Raw genomic sequence first — 17,681 nt, 5'->3', positions numbered from 1 at the left:
TACGAAGGAGAGGCGGTTTAGAGCATCTTGGTGTAATAGCTAGAAGCAATCCTTCCCAACACTTCTGAACTAAGCCAATGCTTGCCATGATCCCTGCATGCATAATCTGAAATGGATGGAAATGTGGGCTTTGGTTCTAAACTATTATTGACATCCACATGTAATTGATGGATTAGCTGAAATGCAATAGTTTCTTTTATAAGGTATCTTTAATTGGACATGCAACTCTTTAATTCTAACATGGTATACAAACATTAAGAATTGGTTTTAGTCCAAATGACTGTCCCAATTTAAAAATTAATCGCTCCCTGTTCATCAGAACAGAAGCAGCTTCTCCAGGTGTTCCTTCCCTGAAAGCTTTTACAAGGCCAACTCATGTGCTTTATATTCCACCATAATTTAGAATGAACTCTAAACCCAGAGGAGCATGAAGACACAGCATTCCATCTTGCATGAATGCCTCTCTGTATGTTGCATAGCACTTCCTTTTCATGTTTCACAAGTGTAAGCTGCACTCTAGGAAAACAATACCAGGAATGAAAAGGAAGGTTGTCATCTGGTGGTTTTGCTAGGGGATGTCATAGAGCAAGCTTAACAATGACTTTAGTATTAGGATCCCAGAGGTTTTAAAAAATAAACCCCAAAAACCTCACAGAGGGAAACCTTTTTTTAAAAAAATGAGCATTTAGTCTACAATCCTAAGAATGCTGGAAGGGTTGTTCCAACAGACTAAAGAATACATATGGGACCCCCCTCTCAGATATCATGGAAGTCTCTGGCCCCGACCCCATCAGATGGAGGAAGCTTGGGGGGCTGCAGAGGAGGATGGGAAATGGCTCAGATCCAAAGCCATCTCAGCTGCCTGACACATTCCCAAACTAGGCAGAGATTTACTCCAGATCAGGCAGTGGAGTAAAACTCTCCTCCTGATTTCTCACCCAGTATTCCCTAATTTTTCCAGCCATTTTTTCCTCTTTGTCGAAAGGGGAGCTACAAAACCACCACCACCACCAGAGAACCTCATTTTCTCTGTCCTCACTTCTGCCCCGACAGCAAGAGCCCAACAAGAGCTTAGGAGATAGCGATTGAACCACCTTTAATAGAAATATTGTTTATACACACATAATCATTCAAGGTAATGCAAAGCATTCTTTAACCACACACCAAAAGGCAAGAATCTTTCATGCAAGAGTCTCAGTGAAATATTTGGTTTTAATTTACTGGTGTTCCTATATTAAGACTATAAACTCAGTGTTCACATCAGACACAATATAGCTCTGAACACGAGGGACTGAGGATTGAGCTGAGTGGGGTGGTCCTGGGGGGTACAACTGGAGGACTGCTTTCAGGGCCTGCTTGCCAGCCTTTTTGAAACATCTGGCTAGCAAACAGAAAACTAGACTCAATGAGCTCTATGGCATCATACCCAAGGGGCCTTCTTATGTTCCATATGCGACAGTGTGCCTTATCTCCAAGTATTATAGTTTTCTCCAAATTTTCAAAGGAATATTTGATCAGGACTTGCCACAATTTCAGTCCAACTCACAGCCGGGCAAAAATCTCCACCAGCCAAGAAATATTACTCCTCCCGTTCCTGGTAAACATCTTTAAAATGATGTCTGTTGCAACTTCTCCTGGGGTTTTGCTAATCCAATTAGCAAAACAGATGCTTCTTCACACAAAACAAAATCCAGCCTTTAAGAAGTCCAGCCAACTTGAGACAAGAAGGAGATGAAGGAATACCTCTTATTATTCCAATTACTGTTGGTGAAAGAAGGCTAACTTTCAAACTCTGGAAAGCTCTCTTTCAGAGCATATGGTGCAGTCTAGCTCTCTGTGTGACTTTGGAAGGCCTCTCATTTAAAGCTTTATTCCCTAGACTGCAGTATACGTCGCACTGGGGCAACAAATCAACCCGAGATTGTTAGGCAATCATACTGTGGTGACTGAATGAAGAAGTCATAAGAACATAAAGAGTCAGTCCTCTTCTCACAGTGGCCGACCAGATACCTGTGGGAAACCTACAAGTGGGATTCAAGCGCAAGAGCCCCTCCTGCAGTTTCCAGCAACTGGGGTTTAGAAGCATCACTGCAACCATCCAGGTCAGTGGCCATCCCTGCCTCCTGTGGAAGTGAGTTCAATAGTTTAAGTATGCACTGTGTGAAGGAGTCCTTTCTTTTATCTGTCCTAGATAAGGTAAGCTGGATACCTTCCATCTGCTCTAGCTGCAATAAAACACACGTCTCCCATTTTGGTCTCTACAGCCACAGCAGACACTGCTAACTCTCCGACGGTGGTATTCAATGGTCTCTCGAGACAGATGGATGCCAACACACACACAGTTTCTTTTTGTGTGTTCAATGACGGCACACACAACATTGGTTTGAATTGTTTTATCTAATCCTATTATATTTCAATCCACAATCTATGGAAGTCAATGATTGTCAAGATAGGACCATGCATTTTTAATGCACAGCAAGACAGGAAGCTATTGGAGCACTCAGTAATCAAGGATAGGATAAGGAATGCTGAGACCTGTATCACAACTGAGTCAATATACTAGAATTTCCAGTGTTATGACAGCATTAAACTGTGGTTTGTGGTGCCATGATGTAATCCAACTAGACTGGTGTTTAAACTGCTCTTAAATATATGTTGTGTGTCATACATTTTGAAAGTGGCCAATCGTGCACCAACTTGTGCAGCTACAATTCATCTCTGAACAACATACACATAACTAGTCCATGGCTACCGCCCCCCCCCCAATAACACACACACTCCTTCTCTTTAGTGGGAAATTTAAAAAGAAGCATAATAAAGCTTCAAGAGGAATGTGGCTTTTCCATATTCTCCAAGAGATTCCAAACTGAAAAGAGTCCACAGCAGCTTATCTAATTTTACATTCCTGGGCCAGAGCTGGAGGGTGCTTAACTTAAAGGGACTTTTTTTTTTGTCCTGTTGATCCTATGCTACAGGCTTTACCCCTCCTGCAACCTGGGAAAAGCAGGGGGGGGCCTACTTTGGAGGGATGTATTTTCTTATATGTTGTCAGGAACAGCCAAGGTGGAAAAATATGTGGCACATGTGGATGAGGGGGGAGAGAAGGGGGCTGGGAAGGCTGCTCTTTTCTAGCTGCTGAATTCCTTGAAACCCGTTTCTTGTTCACGGAACTTCCTGTTTTTAGACCTGTGCACACAATGGAGCTGTAGCAGCATCTTTTGCTATCCTTTGCCAAACCAAATAATTTTGAGACACAATGGCATTCTTCAATCTGCATAAAATTAGGCAAGTGTGCATGAGCTGTTTTTATATTCTGTCAGTCATGAAGAGATTCAGCAGAGAGGAATGCTCTTCCAACCTCAGCCACCCTTTGGACTTGCGTCAGGCACTGACCATGCACAAGTCCACACCCTCCCATTAGAAACGCAACTGTCCCCCTCTTTACCAGCCTCTCACCACCTGGCAAGGCTATTTCATTCCGTCAGGCATTTGAGGAGGAGTGAGCCGAGAATTATTTTTGTGAGTCATGATTTTGAATTGTAAGATATATTAGTTTTATGGTCTTTTTTAATTTATATGCTGCGCTATTGCATTTATTTCTTGCTAATCACCACCCTTGGGATGGAGAGTGGTTTAGAAATAAAATGAATGGATGTATCTTTTCGATCCTAGGGACTAGAAACTTATTTTGTCTCGTCAGCCATACGGAAAAGCTGGGGCATAAATTTATTCCTATACACCTAAAAATCTAAGGCTTTAGTCACACGCTGCTTTAGATAGTCCTATCCGTAGCAACACCAACTGCAGAGTGAGGAAGCAGCCCTGGTAGCACGGTCCCCGGGGGGAGCTCTGTAATTGGGGGGGGGGGGAGATGCTTCACTTTGTGAAATGCCTCCTCCCAGTTAAACACAGTTGCAGGAAGGTTTAACGGGGGCGGGCGGGTTGGGGGGGGGTGGAGCAGTTTAGCAAGCAGCTCTGTGAAGCACTTCCTGACCTCCTTTCCAAGGGGTGGGCTTGGAGTGCTGTGAAGGGATGGGCGAGGTGGTGGGTTAGAGCACTTGGCCAAGGGGCTAGTGGACAGGGAGGGTTGGCAAGCAGGGCGAGCAGCCCCCAGTTATTAAATAAAATGCTACAATGCTCTTGTCCTTCCTGGGATCCCAAGCCGCAAAACTGGCTGCAGGAAAAGGGCCTACAACAGGGATGCATGCATCTACACTCCCTTGTGATTTGTGTCCCTTTACCAGCACTGCTTGGTCCAGCAGTTTAAGCAAAGTTGGCTGGCTGTTGACACCTCTTATTGCCTTCTCATTCTATGAGGAAAGCATGGAGCTTTGTTCTGTCCTACTACTTAACTGTCTTCCCCCAGTCATCTAGACTTCTTGGCCACTTGTGACTTCCTCGGGAAGCTAGTACCATTTCTATTTAAATATTTGGCCCCCTGCCCCCTTTATCTGTGCTCAGAACCTCTGTAACTAGATCCAGCTTCCTCCCAGGAAAACCTCAGTCTTGCTCTCTTTCTGTACAATGTTGGGAGTTTGTATTGGGTCCCGAGCCATCAAATTCTACTTAGCACTGAGAACAACAGTAAATAAATTAAAAAGTTCAATAAGAACTGAAGCCTTTAAGAAGTCCCGTGTTCTTTATGAAGCTCAATATTATGTCCAATGATGCTTTCTGGGCATTTCTGCAGAACCTGGACATGAGAAAGCCTTTTACTGGGGCAGATGACTGGTCCACCTAGGTCAGATTCGCTTACACTGACTGAGAAAAACTGGTGTTTTAGGCAGGGCCTTTCTCAGCTCCCCTGGAGATGCTGGACATTCTGCTTTCAAAGGATATGCTCCACTTCTGGAAATGCAAAGGATCTGCTCACTGTTGGATAGCTGAAGTTAGAGTAGGGAAGGGGGTCCAGCTCCCTCTTGTCCAAACAAGAGGCAAGCTAGCAGCCCCTAACCCTGGAGTGCTGCTACAGAAAGGTGGTCAAGAGACTATAAATAAACTATTATAAGCAGTTGACAATCACACTAATTTCAAACAACGGAACATGACACAACTAGTTTCCTTTCTTTTTCCTTCCGGACATCTGGATTTTTGCTATTGTTTTCAAGAGCTGACAGTATCCTGAGTTATGAACACAGATCTATAATTGCAGAAACTTACCCTGTGAAGCGTCACTGTGTGTTGTTCCCATATAGCTGTTTCTTCCATTGTTGTGCTCTGATTAAAAGGGAAGGAAAAAGTAATCAAGATTACTTTCTGCCGTTGCTAACAATCCAAGTACAAGTGTAGTCTTACAAGATGCAGACAGAGATGACTTTACAGCCAGCCAAATATTTCCTCTCTCCTTTCTTGCTTTCTTTACTAACTAACCTGAGGAAGATTTCTGGAGAACTTGAAAGTTTGCACACTATTTTGTGATACCTTGGTTGCACTAATAAAGACAGTGTACTAATAAGGACTTTAAAATGTACATGTGTTTTCAAAATGGCTTTGGGTCTTTGTAACAGTGAATAAAATGAAGGCAGACAGATAACGTTTTTGTTTTGTTTTTGAATTAAATTCACATAGTTGATCAGTGGAACATCCTGTGTTTAACTGGAATACATGGACAGTTGTCAACTCTTCCTATCAAACTCTTCCTATCAATTCCTCTATTTTCAGCATGAATAACTACAAAATTAACGTGTCATGCTTTGTCTAGCTCAGCCACTCTTAATTTTTAATGTTTTACAAAGAAGTCTTACAATACAGAAAACCCAGATAGTCAATCCTCTTTTAAAAAAATACTTATTGATATAGTTGACAACCCATATTCAGGGAACACAAAGTGATAAATTTCTTCTAGTCCCCATTATCACATGCTTTCAGTTTTTCTTTAACATTATTTCCTTATGTACTGAGATAATGCATCCCCTATAGCGGCAAATACTAGTGGGTTGCATTTCTCTGCCCACCATTTAAATGTGCTTAAAACACACTTTCAAAACACTTCACAGAAATATGGCTATCACAAGCCACATAAATGTAAACTGCGTCAAGCAAGAGCTTCTGATGAAATCTCTGGCATCTTACACTAACCATCCAAAGAGATAAACAGGCAACATCCACATTCTCCCGGATTATTTCAGTAAGAATTTAAGACTGATGGTATTAGGGCTCCTGTTTTAAGAAAGCCCCTTGAGCTCTTCTCCCACCCTACCCACCAGAGCAGCAGAAAAAAGAACAAAGAGATAAATAATTTGCAGTCAAATAAACAAGCTGAACCAATCTAGCTTCCCCTCCTCCGTAAACCATAATTAAAATTCTGAAAAGGGTGAAAATGTACAAATTATCAGAGAACAGCTCAAACTACTTTCAACACACTATGCAGAATGCACGAGACTTTTAAGAGTCAATAAACATATGAAATGTTTGTTATAGTATCAGCACTCTCTCCATTTCACTGAACATTGCAAATGAATAAAACTGGTTTGTGCCCGACACCTATCATTTAAGAATCTCCCCGCTTCCCAGCTACAAAAATACTGTGGTGCTTTGTTGAGAGAAATATTATTTGGCACACATTTTACACTAGGCACGGATTATGACATGCTGAGCTACTGTACTATATAGGAAGGTCACGTTTAACTGACTCTGCAGTTCTGTGTATGCTAATCTTCTCTCACGTGAATTCCAGCATAGCGGAACAAAATAGGTTTCTATGTCAGACAGCCAGATTAAAGAGTATCGATAGGAGCAAATTTTAAAAACCGGATTACCAAAAAAGAAAGAGCACAGCTTTTGGTTTGGCTTTAAATGTGTGTGGTGTTCTCTTTAGAAAGCACAGCCTTCAAGATGAAACATTAATGGTCATAATGGGCCAAAAAAGAGGGACAGGCAGAACTCACACCAAGCTGTGTTGCTGCAAGACCTATCATTCATGAGAAGTGGCCTGGGCTTTCAGTCTAGACCTTTTACAAGGAAACCCCCCAAACAGGACACTTTGTGACATGAAGAGTCCAGCGGCCATTGACAGGTCAGCCACAAAGCCTTTGTTAAACTCAAAGTAAAATCTTAGATGGAATGACTGAATTGAATGAAGACACGTTTATTATTTTTATACTAATGCTGCAGTTCTTTTCTACATCCAACCTGCAGTAAGACAGGTTTCATATAAAGATCAAATTCTGTTCAAAAATGCCCCTTCCCAAGGGCAGAGGTCTTTCCCAAGAGGAAAAAAGGAGCTGTTTTCACAGGGATGGCGGCAGGGTTGGCACAGCTCGGCACCTGCCAAGCGCCACACTCTGGTGGAGCCCACTGCCACTCTCTGGAACTTGTCTCCTTCCTCCTCTGGGGTCTTCCTGTCTGTTCACCTGCTCTCCCAACCCTAAAAACAACTGCAAGAGCGAGGAGATGGAAAACCATCACCTGCTTGCCCTATGATTTCCCTCTGGCCACAGAAAGGGAGTGGGGCAGTAAGGCCTTGCCCAAGGGCCCTCCAAAAACTGAAGCCAGCGTTGTTATTTTGCTTAAATAGAAAGATTCAAATGCTTGCAGTTAAACAGATTTCCCTTGTAAGAGTATATAAATACTCAAAGGGGGTATCAGAATACTTCTTCTGAAAAACAAATATTCTACCTGGTGTGAAACCAGTAGATTTCAGAATAATTTTTTATTTTTTATTCCTTGACCCACAACCAATGAAACTACTACCACCCACCCACACCCAAGTACACTTTAGTACATGCACAGGACAGAATCCTAAGCCTGTTCCCGGCCTTTCCACTAGAATTAGTTATTTGTTCCCTCTGCTTCTTTGGGTGTCCTCATTCTGCCAGTTTAAAAAGTTTAGCCATGGCAAAAACAAGCCACAGACTAAATACTACCCCCTTCAACATTTGCATTTTTAAAAAAGGAATTCAAGCTTGAGTTATCCCAATTCTGTCCGGGCATAGTCACTAACTGATGCAGTTGTTTTGTTAAATAGATTTCTCCAATATTATCAGGTTAAAAGTGACTCCTGCCTGCAGAAACCATAATCTTGGAAGACATAAATCCATTGGAAAGTTAGTTGAAAACTTTGTAAACAAACCACATTCCATTCTTATCAGATTGTGGGAACATAGCCAAAGTTATATAATGATATTTAAGCAAAGTACTGCTTTTCTGGAACTCTGTTTAAATATTTACTGGAGGTGGGGGGGGGGGGCAAGCATCCAACTTTGCTCCGGTTTTTACACCTGATTTTTATTTGAATAGTGAAGAAGTGCCAATTCAATACTCTGTACAATTTTGCTTTGTTGCTACTACTGGCAACTACTGATAAAAAAACCCCTGTACATTTTGAGAACTGTTTAAGATATTGCCTGTTAACAGAGAGACAACAGCATCAAGAGAAGCGTTTCCTCCCAATCGTGTTTCTGTATCTGAGTTAGCAAAATGGTCCTTTCAGGGAACATGCGCAGCTGTGGACTCAGGAAAGTAATCCCGGAAATGATTGGCTGGTTTATGGGGCCCTTATTATGTTATGTGGGAGAAAAACAATTAATTTCTTTTTTCCTGTCCAGTATTATCTACTCCTGCCTCCAAACCAAAGGCAGGCTGGAATTTTAAATGCCTTGCTTCTTGTAAGTCATAACATATGCCAGACTCAAAAGAGCACATATTTAAAACAAAACAGAAAATGCAAGCCGGAACAGAGATTAGTGGCTAAACTGCTTTATTATTCACAAAGAAGTCCAGAACCCAATATCTGGCTGGTTATTACAAAATTGTAAAATCCAGCCTTCTTATCTGCACGTACCCATTCCCTTGGGCAAGATCTGTGCAAAGGAGTCAAAGGCGAGCAGAGACCCATCTGATGGCCCAAGCTCACTTCACAGGACAGGGAATAAGCATGACCAACCCAGGACCACACCCAAGTCGCGGGACAAAGGCAGGGAAAGAGGTGAACATCAGCCCCTGATGATGCATCTTTTTCTTCAGCAACTCTTGAATATTTGAAAGCATCTAATATCTAATATACTGCATCTAAGCATCTAAGCATCTAATATACTGCACAAAGCATTCTAATCATTTCAACAAAGGAATTGATGGCAGGTCGTCAGGTGTATATTACGCGAGTTTCTTTTTGAATGACATAATATGCAAACTTAATTTATACAAGCTATGCAATGCCTAATCTGCATTCTCCTTAATATGCACATTACTCTGTCTTTGACTTTATTGAGTATATGTCAAGCTCAGAACAGCCCAGTGCTTAATAATTATCCTTAATAATCTCTAGCTATGATGAGTTAGGAAAAGTGGAAACGAGAGCCTCCTGTTCAAGCCTGCCCCCTACAAGAGGCAATTTCTTCTCTGTTAGTCACTTAAGTTTTGGAACTTTTATATCACTAGGGAGGGGGGAAACATTCCCCTCATGCAACTGGTGATGAAGAGGAGAAAATCTGAACACAAAATAGATGCTCTCAAGAGACCTATTGGGTTTTTTGATCTCACAACATGAGGAAGAAAATATTTCACATTTATACAACTTCACAATTTGTATCTAGGGTGTCTGAACATCAACAGAAATTTTGAAGACTGTGACATGTACTTTATTCAGGGCAACCTTTGAGAGTTCTTCCAAAGCTGGTTCAATATATGACTGCCACACATAGAACATGGGGTCCACAATAATGTAGCTTCATTGGTTCCCAGCTGGTTTTCTAATTTCCCAAGTCCCAGCTCCCAGTATGCATCTTTAAATCCTAGATTGTTTGGGTCCAGGAAGAGTATCTAAAAGGACTGAGCACACATATCCCGCCACTGCTTAGAAAATTTAACCAATTCAGCTTGCAAAGGGAAGCTACTTTTAAAAAGATAACAGCAGCACCTATCACAACACAGATGCACATATCACAACACAGCTTAAAAAATGGGAAAAGGCCCAGGATAAGCATGAACAATGATGTGCACAGAACACATTGCCGGACCACTTCAGTCTAATCTAGCAAAGCATTTAGGACTGGATGACCCAAAGAGAAGCCTCATGTATCGAGGCAATACACTTCTGAATACAGACACTTCAGAAGCATACCCTAAGGGAAATCCATACCCATTGCCTTGAGGGACATCTTTGGGAGAAGAAAAGGCGAAGGAGTAAACAAATCTAAGATTGTTAGATGGAGTCTTGTATGCTTCCTTCCAGTAACTCCTGCAGCTAATCTGGTACCAAATGTATTGCTCTGCTTTCCTTTGGACCACACCAGCAAGGCTGACAGAGGGGTCTTGTTATCTGGGCAGCCCAGGACCTCCATAACAACTGCCCAGGCTTGCACTCTGGAGAGGTCACTTCTGTGCTGCTAACGCAACAAAAATAATGCAGGAGGCAGCAGTTATGAGTTACAGGTCTCTGCAGCCACAGCAGGTGCTGTGATTCTCCAGCAGTTTGACTTCACCTCTGGAGTTATACTCCATTGTCTCTCAGACAGATGGATGCCAACAACCAAGACACTGAAGTAGCATTTCAGCACCAGCCTAGGTGACATGGGTGACAAGGCCACATGCAGGCAAGGGGGGAGGCTGCAGTGAGAAAGCGGAACACTCCCACCTACCGTTACTTCTGTGTCCAGCAGTGAAACCCGGTGGGCTGCCACAAGCCCATCCCCACAACCAGCATGGAAGTGTGGCAGGCTTTTGCAACAGGGATGGAGCCCTCTTATCATTCCTCAGCCACTCCCTCAGCAGGCTAGCAAATTCTGTGGGCTTATTGACCCACCAAATTTCTCCACAGCGACTTGTTTTTAAATGTGACTGGGCCATGGCAACACCTTGATTCTGTTCTTTTTCTGTTGTAGATTTGCTGGAGTGCTTGGGGTCCTTGTCCTGTTGTTGTTAAGAAAAACTGGGGTTTTGGCCAAACTTCAGCTGTTGGGCAGATGGCCACACATTTGACTGTAGAATACTTTGGTATACACAGGAGTTCATGGGCGACTCAATGATTGCAAGGTTCCCAGGTCCTGTGGCTCCACTACCATGCTTGACACTTGGTATGAAGTGCTTGTTCTGATATGCTGTGTTTGGTTTTCACCAAACATGGCATTGTGCATTATGGCCAAATATCTCCACTTTGGTATCATCTGCCCAAATACATCATTCCAAAAATCTTGTGGTTTGTTCAGATGCAACTTTGCAAACCTAAGCCATGCTGCCATATTCTTTTTAAAGAAAAGAGGCTTTCTCCTGAAAACCCTTCCAAACAAGCCATACTTCTTCAGTCTTTTTCTAATTGTACTGTCATTAACTTTAACATTTAACATGCTAACTGAGGCCTGAGGAGTCTGAGATGTAACTCTTGGGTTTTTGTTTTGGGGTTTTTTGCAGTTTCTCTGAGTATTGCAGTTTCTCTGAGTATTGTCCCACAACCTAAGTTTTTATTGTAGCCTTGGCAGATGGTGGGGACATTGATTGCAAAGATTCCACTGACAGCCCAAGTTGCTGTACCTTTATGTTAAACCGTTGTAGCCCTGGGGAAAGAAAGGGATCTAGCAAAACTTCACTAGGGAGAGGATCTTTATCTGTTATGAGGCAGATGTTTAACCAGCATGTAAGAAATCTCGCCCAGGCTACCGTCTCTACCTTGTGTTGACCTCCCTCTAGACACAAGGCTGCATAGGGTACACAACGTGGGACAGCAAAAATCTTAAAATGGAAAGCTGCCTGCACTCGTTCTACCAGCTGGGTAAACCCTGGCAGCCAGACTGGAATTCCGTAGAGCAACTGAGCTATATCTTTGGCATTGAAGACCTTGAGTGCAGAGGGGATGTGTGAATTACCTCTTGTTATAAAGAAACACATTGTGGCCTGCATAGACATCTTACTGGCTCACCGCCGTTGCACGGTGCAAGGAGCATAGAAGCCTATGATGAAATGTAATTCCCAGGTAGCTGAATTTGAATACCTGCTGGATGGGTTTCCCACCACATACCCAGCTATAGCTTTTGCGTGAATTCCCAAAAACCATTATTTTGCTTTTATCAAAGTTCATGCACAATTTCGTTCTGGACAGATAGTCAATACAGGAATTTAACAAATATTTTAGGCCAATTCTTGTCTGTGAAAGCAAAATCATATCTGCGTATAGAAGGATGGGAATGCTTGATGCATTGAGTTTTGGGCTGTGGGCATCCACCTGTTTTAGTAAAGAAGTGAGATCGTTAAGAAAAAGATTAAAAAGAGAGGGAGCGAGTAAACAGCCCTGCTTTACACCTCTGTTTATAATGACAGGATCTGTCATTACATTCCCTGGTGTTGTTCTTACGTGACAGGTGTTCTTTGCGTAAAGCTTTTTGATCAAGTAAAGTAATCTAGGTTCTAGGCCCATTGTCTCCAATTTGGACCATAACAGCCCCCTGTCGACAGTGTCAAAAGCAGCCTTGATATCAAGGAAGGCACATAAAGACATTCTTTATGAAGCCCCGTGGTTAAATGAGATAACACCAAACAGTTGCATAAAGTAGATTTCCCTGGCCTGAACCCTGCCTGCTCTGGACCTATGGTAAAATTCCCAGAGCCTTCCCAATCAGTTAGCCCATTGAGCCACGTCAGGGCCCTGGTGGTGGTCAGCTTGGTAAGTCGCAGACCAGCCAGACTGATTACTGGATCCTGGGATCTACGTTCCCCAAAACAGAAGTCTGGGAGAACAGAGGTATCCAAGATCTCCCATGCTTTTGCATACACCTCCCACCCTTGGCCTAGGTGGGCATTAAAGTCTCCAGTCAAGATAATAGGTAGGTCAGGGCAGACGAAGTCCAGATTCCCGAGCACGTGTGCAATAAATTCCCATTGTAGGTTCTTGGCTGTGACAGTAGGAGTGGGAGGGATATACACATTGATCAGTAACAGTTCCTGGCACACTAGCTCTATCTTTGTTACCAGTACAGTGGTACCTCGGGTTAAATACTTAATTCGTTCTGAAGGTCCGTTCTTAACCTGAAAATGTTCTTAATCTGAAGCACCACTTTAGCTAATGGGCCTCCCGCTGCTGCTGCGCTGCCGGAGCCCAATTTCTGTCCTCATCCTGAAGAAAAGTTCTTAACCTGAGGTTCAATTTCTGGGTTAGTGGAGTCTGTAACCTGAAGCGTATGTAACACGAGGTACCACTGTAATTTACAGCTAGCATTTGTTGACAGGATGTGTTCACTTTTTATATGGGGAGCCACCAGGGTTAACAATCCACCCGAAGGGCTACCTTTCTTGTGGCTTTTGGTTGCCGGAACTGAAAAGCCATTAAAACCTGCAAGTTCAATGTGACGTAATGAACAGGTTTCTTGTAAACAAACTATATCATATGCCCTTATTAACTTTGTAAAGTCAGGGAGACACAGCTTAGAAAACCACCTTGCCACATTATTCCACAATAACAACTTCAAAGAGGAATGTTGCACCAGGTTCCCAGCCTTGGCATAAGGTCAATCTAGGTGCATGTCAGAAGGCTGGCTATCACGTGGAGCCCCAGACGGTTCCTGATGTATTTCCTCCACTACCTCTGGGGCTTCGGTTGTTAGTCCGTTGACTCTGGTGTCATCACTTCTTGAAATTGCAACTGTCATCTCCTTGATCGTAATCTATTTAGCGATTTGATGGGTGTGCTGGTCCCGGGGGTAAGGTACCGTGGGTGTAGCAGAGTCCACACGAAGAGGGGCGAGGTCCGAGGCGGAGAGCCGGGCGGGGAACAGGAGGCAGAGCAGGGAACAGGAACACCGGATGGTCGGGAACAGGAGGCCGAGCAGGGAACAGGAGTACCGGATAGTCAGGAACAGGAAGCCGAGCAGGGAACAGGAGTACCGGATAGTCAGGAACAGGAGGCCGAGCAGGAATCAGGAACACAGGAAAGTCCGAAGCCAACAACGACGTTGCTCCCGCAACCTGGGGCCGGGCTGACTGGGCTTTTATCCTCTTCTAAGGCCAGGGGCGGTCCCGGCCCCCAGGAGCCCCGCCTCCTCTGGCCTTAAGGCGAGCACTCCTCCTGGGGGCAACCAGTTCCCTTCGCCTCTCTGCCCTAAGCCTCTGCAGATCAGGAGAGGCCGAAGGGTTACTGGGCCCTGGAGGAGGCTCACCTGTGGCCACTGAGTCGTCAAGCCCCTCTGGGGCCAGAAGGGCTTCACCTGGGGCCAGCTCCTGATGCACTGCCACAGGTGCAGGCTCTTCAGCATCTAGGCCTTGCCCCAGTTCAGCCGGCCCTGGAGGCGGGGACTCCTGTGCAGGCTGGGATTCCTCTGTTTCATCCTCCGAATCAGAATCCCAGGCCATCACACCATCCCCCCTCCCAGGCCCCCCCCTCAACCGAGGGTCCGGACCCGGCTTGCCGGGGTACGTCGCATGGAACTCTCTGAGGCAGGCAGGTGCGTGGACGTTGGCCGCTGGTTCCCAGGAACGGTCCTCCGGTCCGTACCCCTTCCAGTCAATGAGATACTGCAGCTTTCCCCTGCGGTATCGGGAGTCCAGGATGCGTTCCACCTCGTACTCAGGCTCTCCCCGAACCAACACTGGCTGCGGTCGGGGACGGTTCGGGTGGAACTCGTCAGGTGGGGCCACCGGACTCAAAAGGGACCTGTGGAAGACCGGGTGAACCTTCAGGGTTGCGGGTAACCGGAGACGGAATGCCACAGGAGAGACTTGGTCTACGATAGGGAACGGGCCGGTGAAGCGGGCGTCCAACTTCCGCGAAGGTCGAGAGGGGTGGAGGTGGCGAGTGGAGAGCCAAACCAGGTCACCGACGCGAAGTTCCGGCCCCACCTGGCGGTGGCGGTCGGCCTGGGCTTTGTACGCTTCCTTGGCCTGGTGCAGTTGCTCCACCAAAAGCTGTTGCTGGGACTGGAGCTCTTGAAGCCACTCCGTCACCGCCGGGACCGCGGATGCCGGCAGCACCTCTGGAAACAGCCGTGGATGATAACCATAACTGGCCTGGAACGGGGTCTGCTGGGTGGACGCATTCACCGCGTTGTTATAGGCGAACTCCGCCAATGCCAGGTGGTCGACCCAGTCATCCTGCTGGTAGCTGCAGTAACACCGGAGGTACTGCTCCAGCACCGCGTTCGCCCGTTCCGTCTGGCCATCGGTCTGTGGGTGGTAGGCTGACGAGAGGCAGACCTCTGTCCCGAGGGTCTGGTGTAATACTCGCCAGAACCGGGATGTGAACTGAACGCCCCGGTCGGACACCACGCGCTCAGGTAGGCCATGCAGGCGGAAGACATGCTGAAGGTACAGCTGAGCAGTTTCCTTGGCTGTGGGTACAGATGGACAGGGAGCGCAGTGCACCATCTTGGTGAAATGGTCGGAGAAAACCAGAAGGCAGGTACAGCCACGAGACGAGGGTAAGTCCACTACAAAGTCCAACGAAACCGTGTGCCAAGGGCGCGGTGGAACTGGCAATGGCTGAAGTAGGCCGGGGGGTCGCCCGGTAGGTCCCTTGGCGCGCCGGCAGACATCACAACCAGCAACGTAGCGAGCCACGTCAGCCTTCAGGCGGGGCCACCAAAACTCACGACTGACCAGATGGGTGGTCCGATACCGTCCAAAGTGCCCCGCTGCTGGGGCATCATGGGCCATCCGGAGAACCTCCAGCCGTAGTGGCCCTGGCGGGATGTACAGACGACCGTGGTGCAGCAGAAGGCCCTGATGCAGGACCAGCCCTGGATACTGTGGGCTGGACCCTTCAGCCAGCTCCCGGAGTCGTTCCTGGGCCCAAGCGTCGACCCGCTGCTGTTCCCGCACCCGAACCTGCAGTGGCTGCGCCTCCTGGGTGGCCAGGAATGCAGCCGGAGGTAGGATCGTGGTGGGTTCTGCTTGCTGTACCGTGTCTGCGTTGTCTTCAGGTTTCCGGGACAGGGCATCCGCCTTCTGATTCTGAGAGCTAGGGATGTAGCGGATCCGGAACTGGAACCGGGAAAAGAACAACGCCCACCGGATCTGTCTTTGGTTCAGCTTGCGGGTGGTCTGGAGGTACTCCAGGTTCCGGTGGTCGGTTCTCACCTCCACCGGATGTCGTGCCCCCTCAAGATGGTGGCGCCAGACCTCAAAGGCTACCTTGATGGCCAGTAGTTCCCGCTCCCACACAGTATAGTTACGCTCCGCTGGTAGGAGCTGGCGGGAATAGAAGGCACAGGGTAAGAGTGGCGCTTCAGGACCAATCTGTTGAGACAAGACGGCACCGAGAGCCGTACTGGAGGCGTCGGTCTCCACCACAAAGGGTCGAGAGGGGTCAGGATGTTGTAAGATTGGTGCCCTCTGGAAACAGGCCTTCAACCCCTGAAACGCCTCCTCTGCCTCCTTGTCCCAGGAAAACGGCGTCTTTGGGCGCAGTAGCCGGGTCAACGGGGTGGTGCGATGAGCATAATCAGCGATGAAGGTCCGGTAGTAATTGGCGAACCCCAGGAAACGCTGTAGGTCCTTGCGGTTCCGGGGTGCCGCCCATTCTTGAACCGCTGTCACCTTACCCGGGTCCATTTGCACCCCATCCGGAGAGAGCCGGTGACCAAGGAAGTCCACAGTCCGCTGATGGAACTCGCACTTGCTGAGCTTTGCGTACAAACGGTGCTCACGCAAGCGCTGCAGCACGGTCCGGACATGTCCCTCATGGCGAGCCGGGTCACGGGAGTAAATCAGTATGTCATCCAAATACACCACCACGTACTTGTCTAACAAGTCCTGAAACACGTGGTTGATGTAGCGTTGGAACACAGCAGGCGCGTTGCACAAACCGAAAGGCATAACCAAATATTCAAACTGCCCGTACCGGGTCCCAAACGCTGTCTTCCACTCATCCCCGGCTCGGATCCGAATCAAGTTGTAGGCCCCCCGGAGGTCCAGCTTGGTGAACACCTGTGCCCCTTGCACCCGCTCCAGCAGCTCCGAGATAAGGGGCAAGGGGTACCGGTCTGGGACGGTAATTTTGTTCAGGGCTCGGTAATCATGGCAAGGGCGGAGTTCCCCACATTTCTTCTTAACGAAAAGCACTGGTGCCGCGGTAGGCGAGGTGGAAGGCCTAATGAACCCACGCTCCAGGTTCTTGCGCAAGAAGTCCTGCAAAGCCTCGCGCTCTGGCTCTGTTAGAGAATATAAGCGACTCACTGGTAAAGGCGCTCCGGGTTGGAGGTCTATGCCGCAGTCAAAAGGCCGATGCGGCGGCAGCTGGTCTGCCCCCCGTTCCTCGAACACGTCCTGGTAGTCCTGGTACACGGCTGGGAGCGTGGGTGCTGCCTCCTCTGAGGGCGCGGCCGCCAGCGTCCCGGATTGAGCATGGGAACATGGGTCTGGGAAGTGCACGGTCCGTTTGACCCAGTCAATCTGAACGTTGTGGGCTTCCAGCCAGTCCATCCCGAGCACCAGGGGGAAGCGGGGCATAGAGGCAATGTCCAAAGTTCGCAACTCCCGGTGCTGCTGGAGACACAGGACCAGGGGCTGGGTCTCCTGAGTAACGGCACCTGAACGCAGAAGTCGTCCGTCAATCGCTTCCACCTGGACCGGTACTGGCTTGTTCCGAAGTGGCACCTGATGATGGGAGGCAAAAGCAGCGTCCATATAGGAGCGGGTTGCTCCTGAATCTACCAAAGCATGGGTGAGGATCCAGGGCCCACCTGGAGGGTATAAACGTACCGAAACCATAAGATGTTGCAAGTCCATTGGTGCGGGCCCATTCTGCGCGGTTTGGGACCCCC

General features: G+C 47.0%; 1 protein-coding gene across 9 annotated transcripts in view; it reads right to left on the bottom strand.

The window, feature by feature from the left end:
- The window catches only part of TJP1 (tight junction protein 1), a 324,709-nt gene that overhangs the window by 64,039 nt on the left and 242,989 nt on the right, over positions 1–17,681 (bottom strand). For all 9 annotated transcript variants that reach the window (XM_077918885.1, XM_077918886.1, XM_077918887.1 and 6 more), the window contains one exon: positions 5,161–5,217. In XM_077918885.1, the coding sequence (XP_077775011.1) occupies positions 5,161–5,217 (57 nt within the window). The remainder of the gene's footprint in view (positions 1–5,160; positions 5,218–17,681) is intronic.

The sequence above is a fragment of the Podarcis muralis genome, chromosome 14 (assembly GCF_964188315.1).
Source record: "Podarcis muralis chromosome 14, rPodMur119.hap1.1, whole genome shotgun sequence".
Lineage (NCBI taxonomy): Eukaryota > Metazoa > Chordata > Lepidosauria > Squamata > Lacertidae > Podarcis > Podarcis muralis.
The sequence above is the reverse complement of the archived record's forward strand: the minus strand, read 5'-3'. Positions and strand labels throughout refer to the sequence as shown.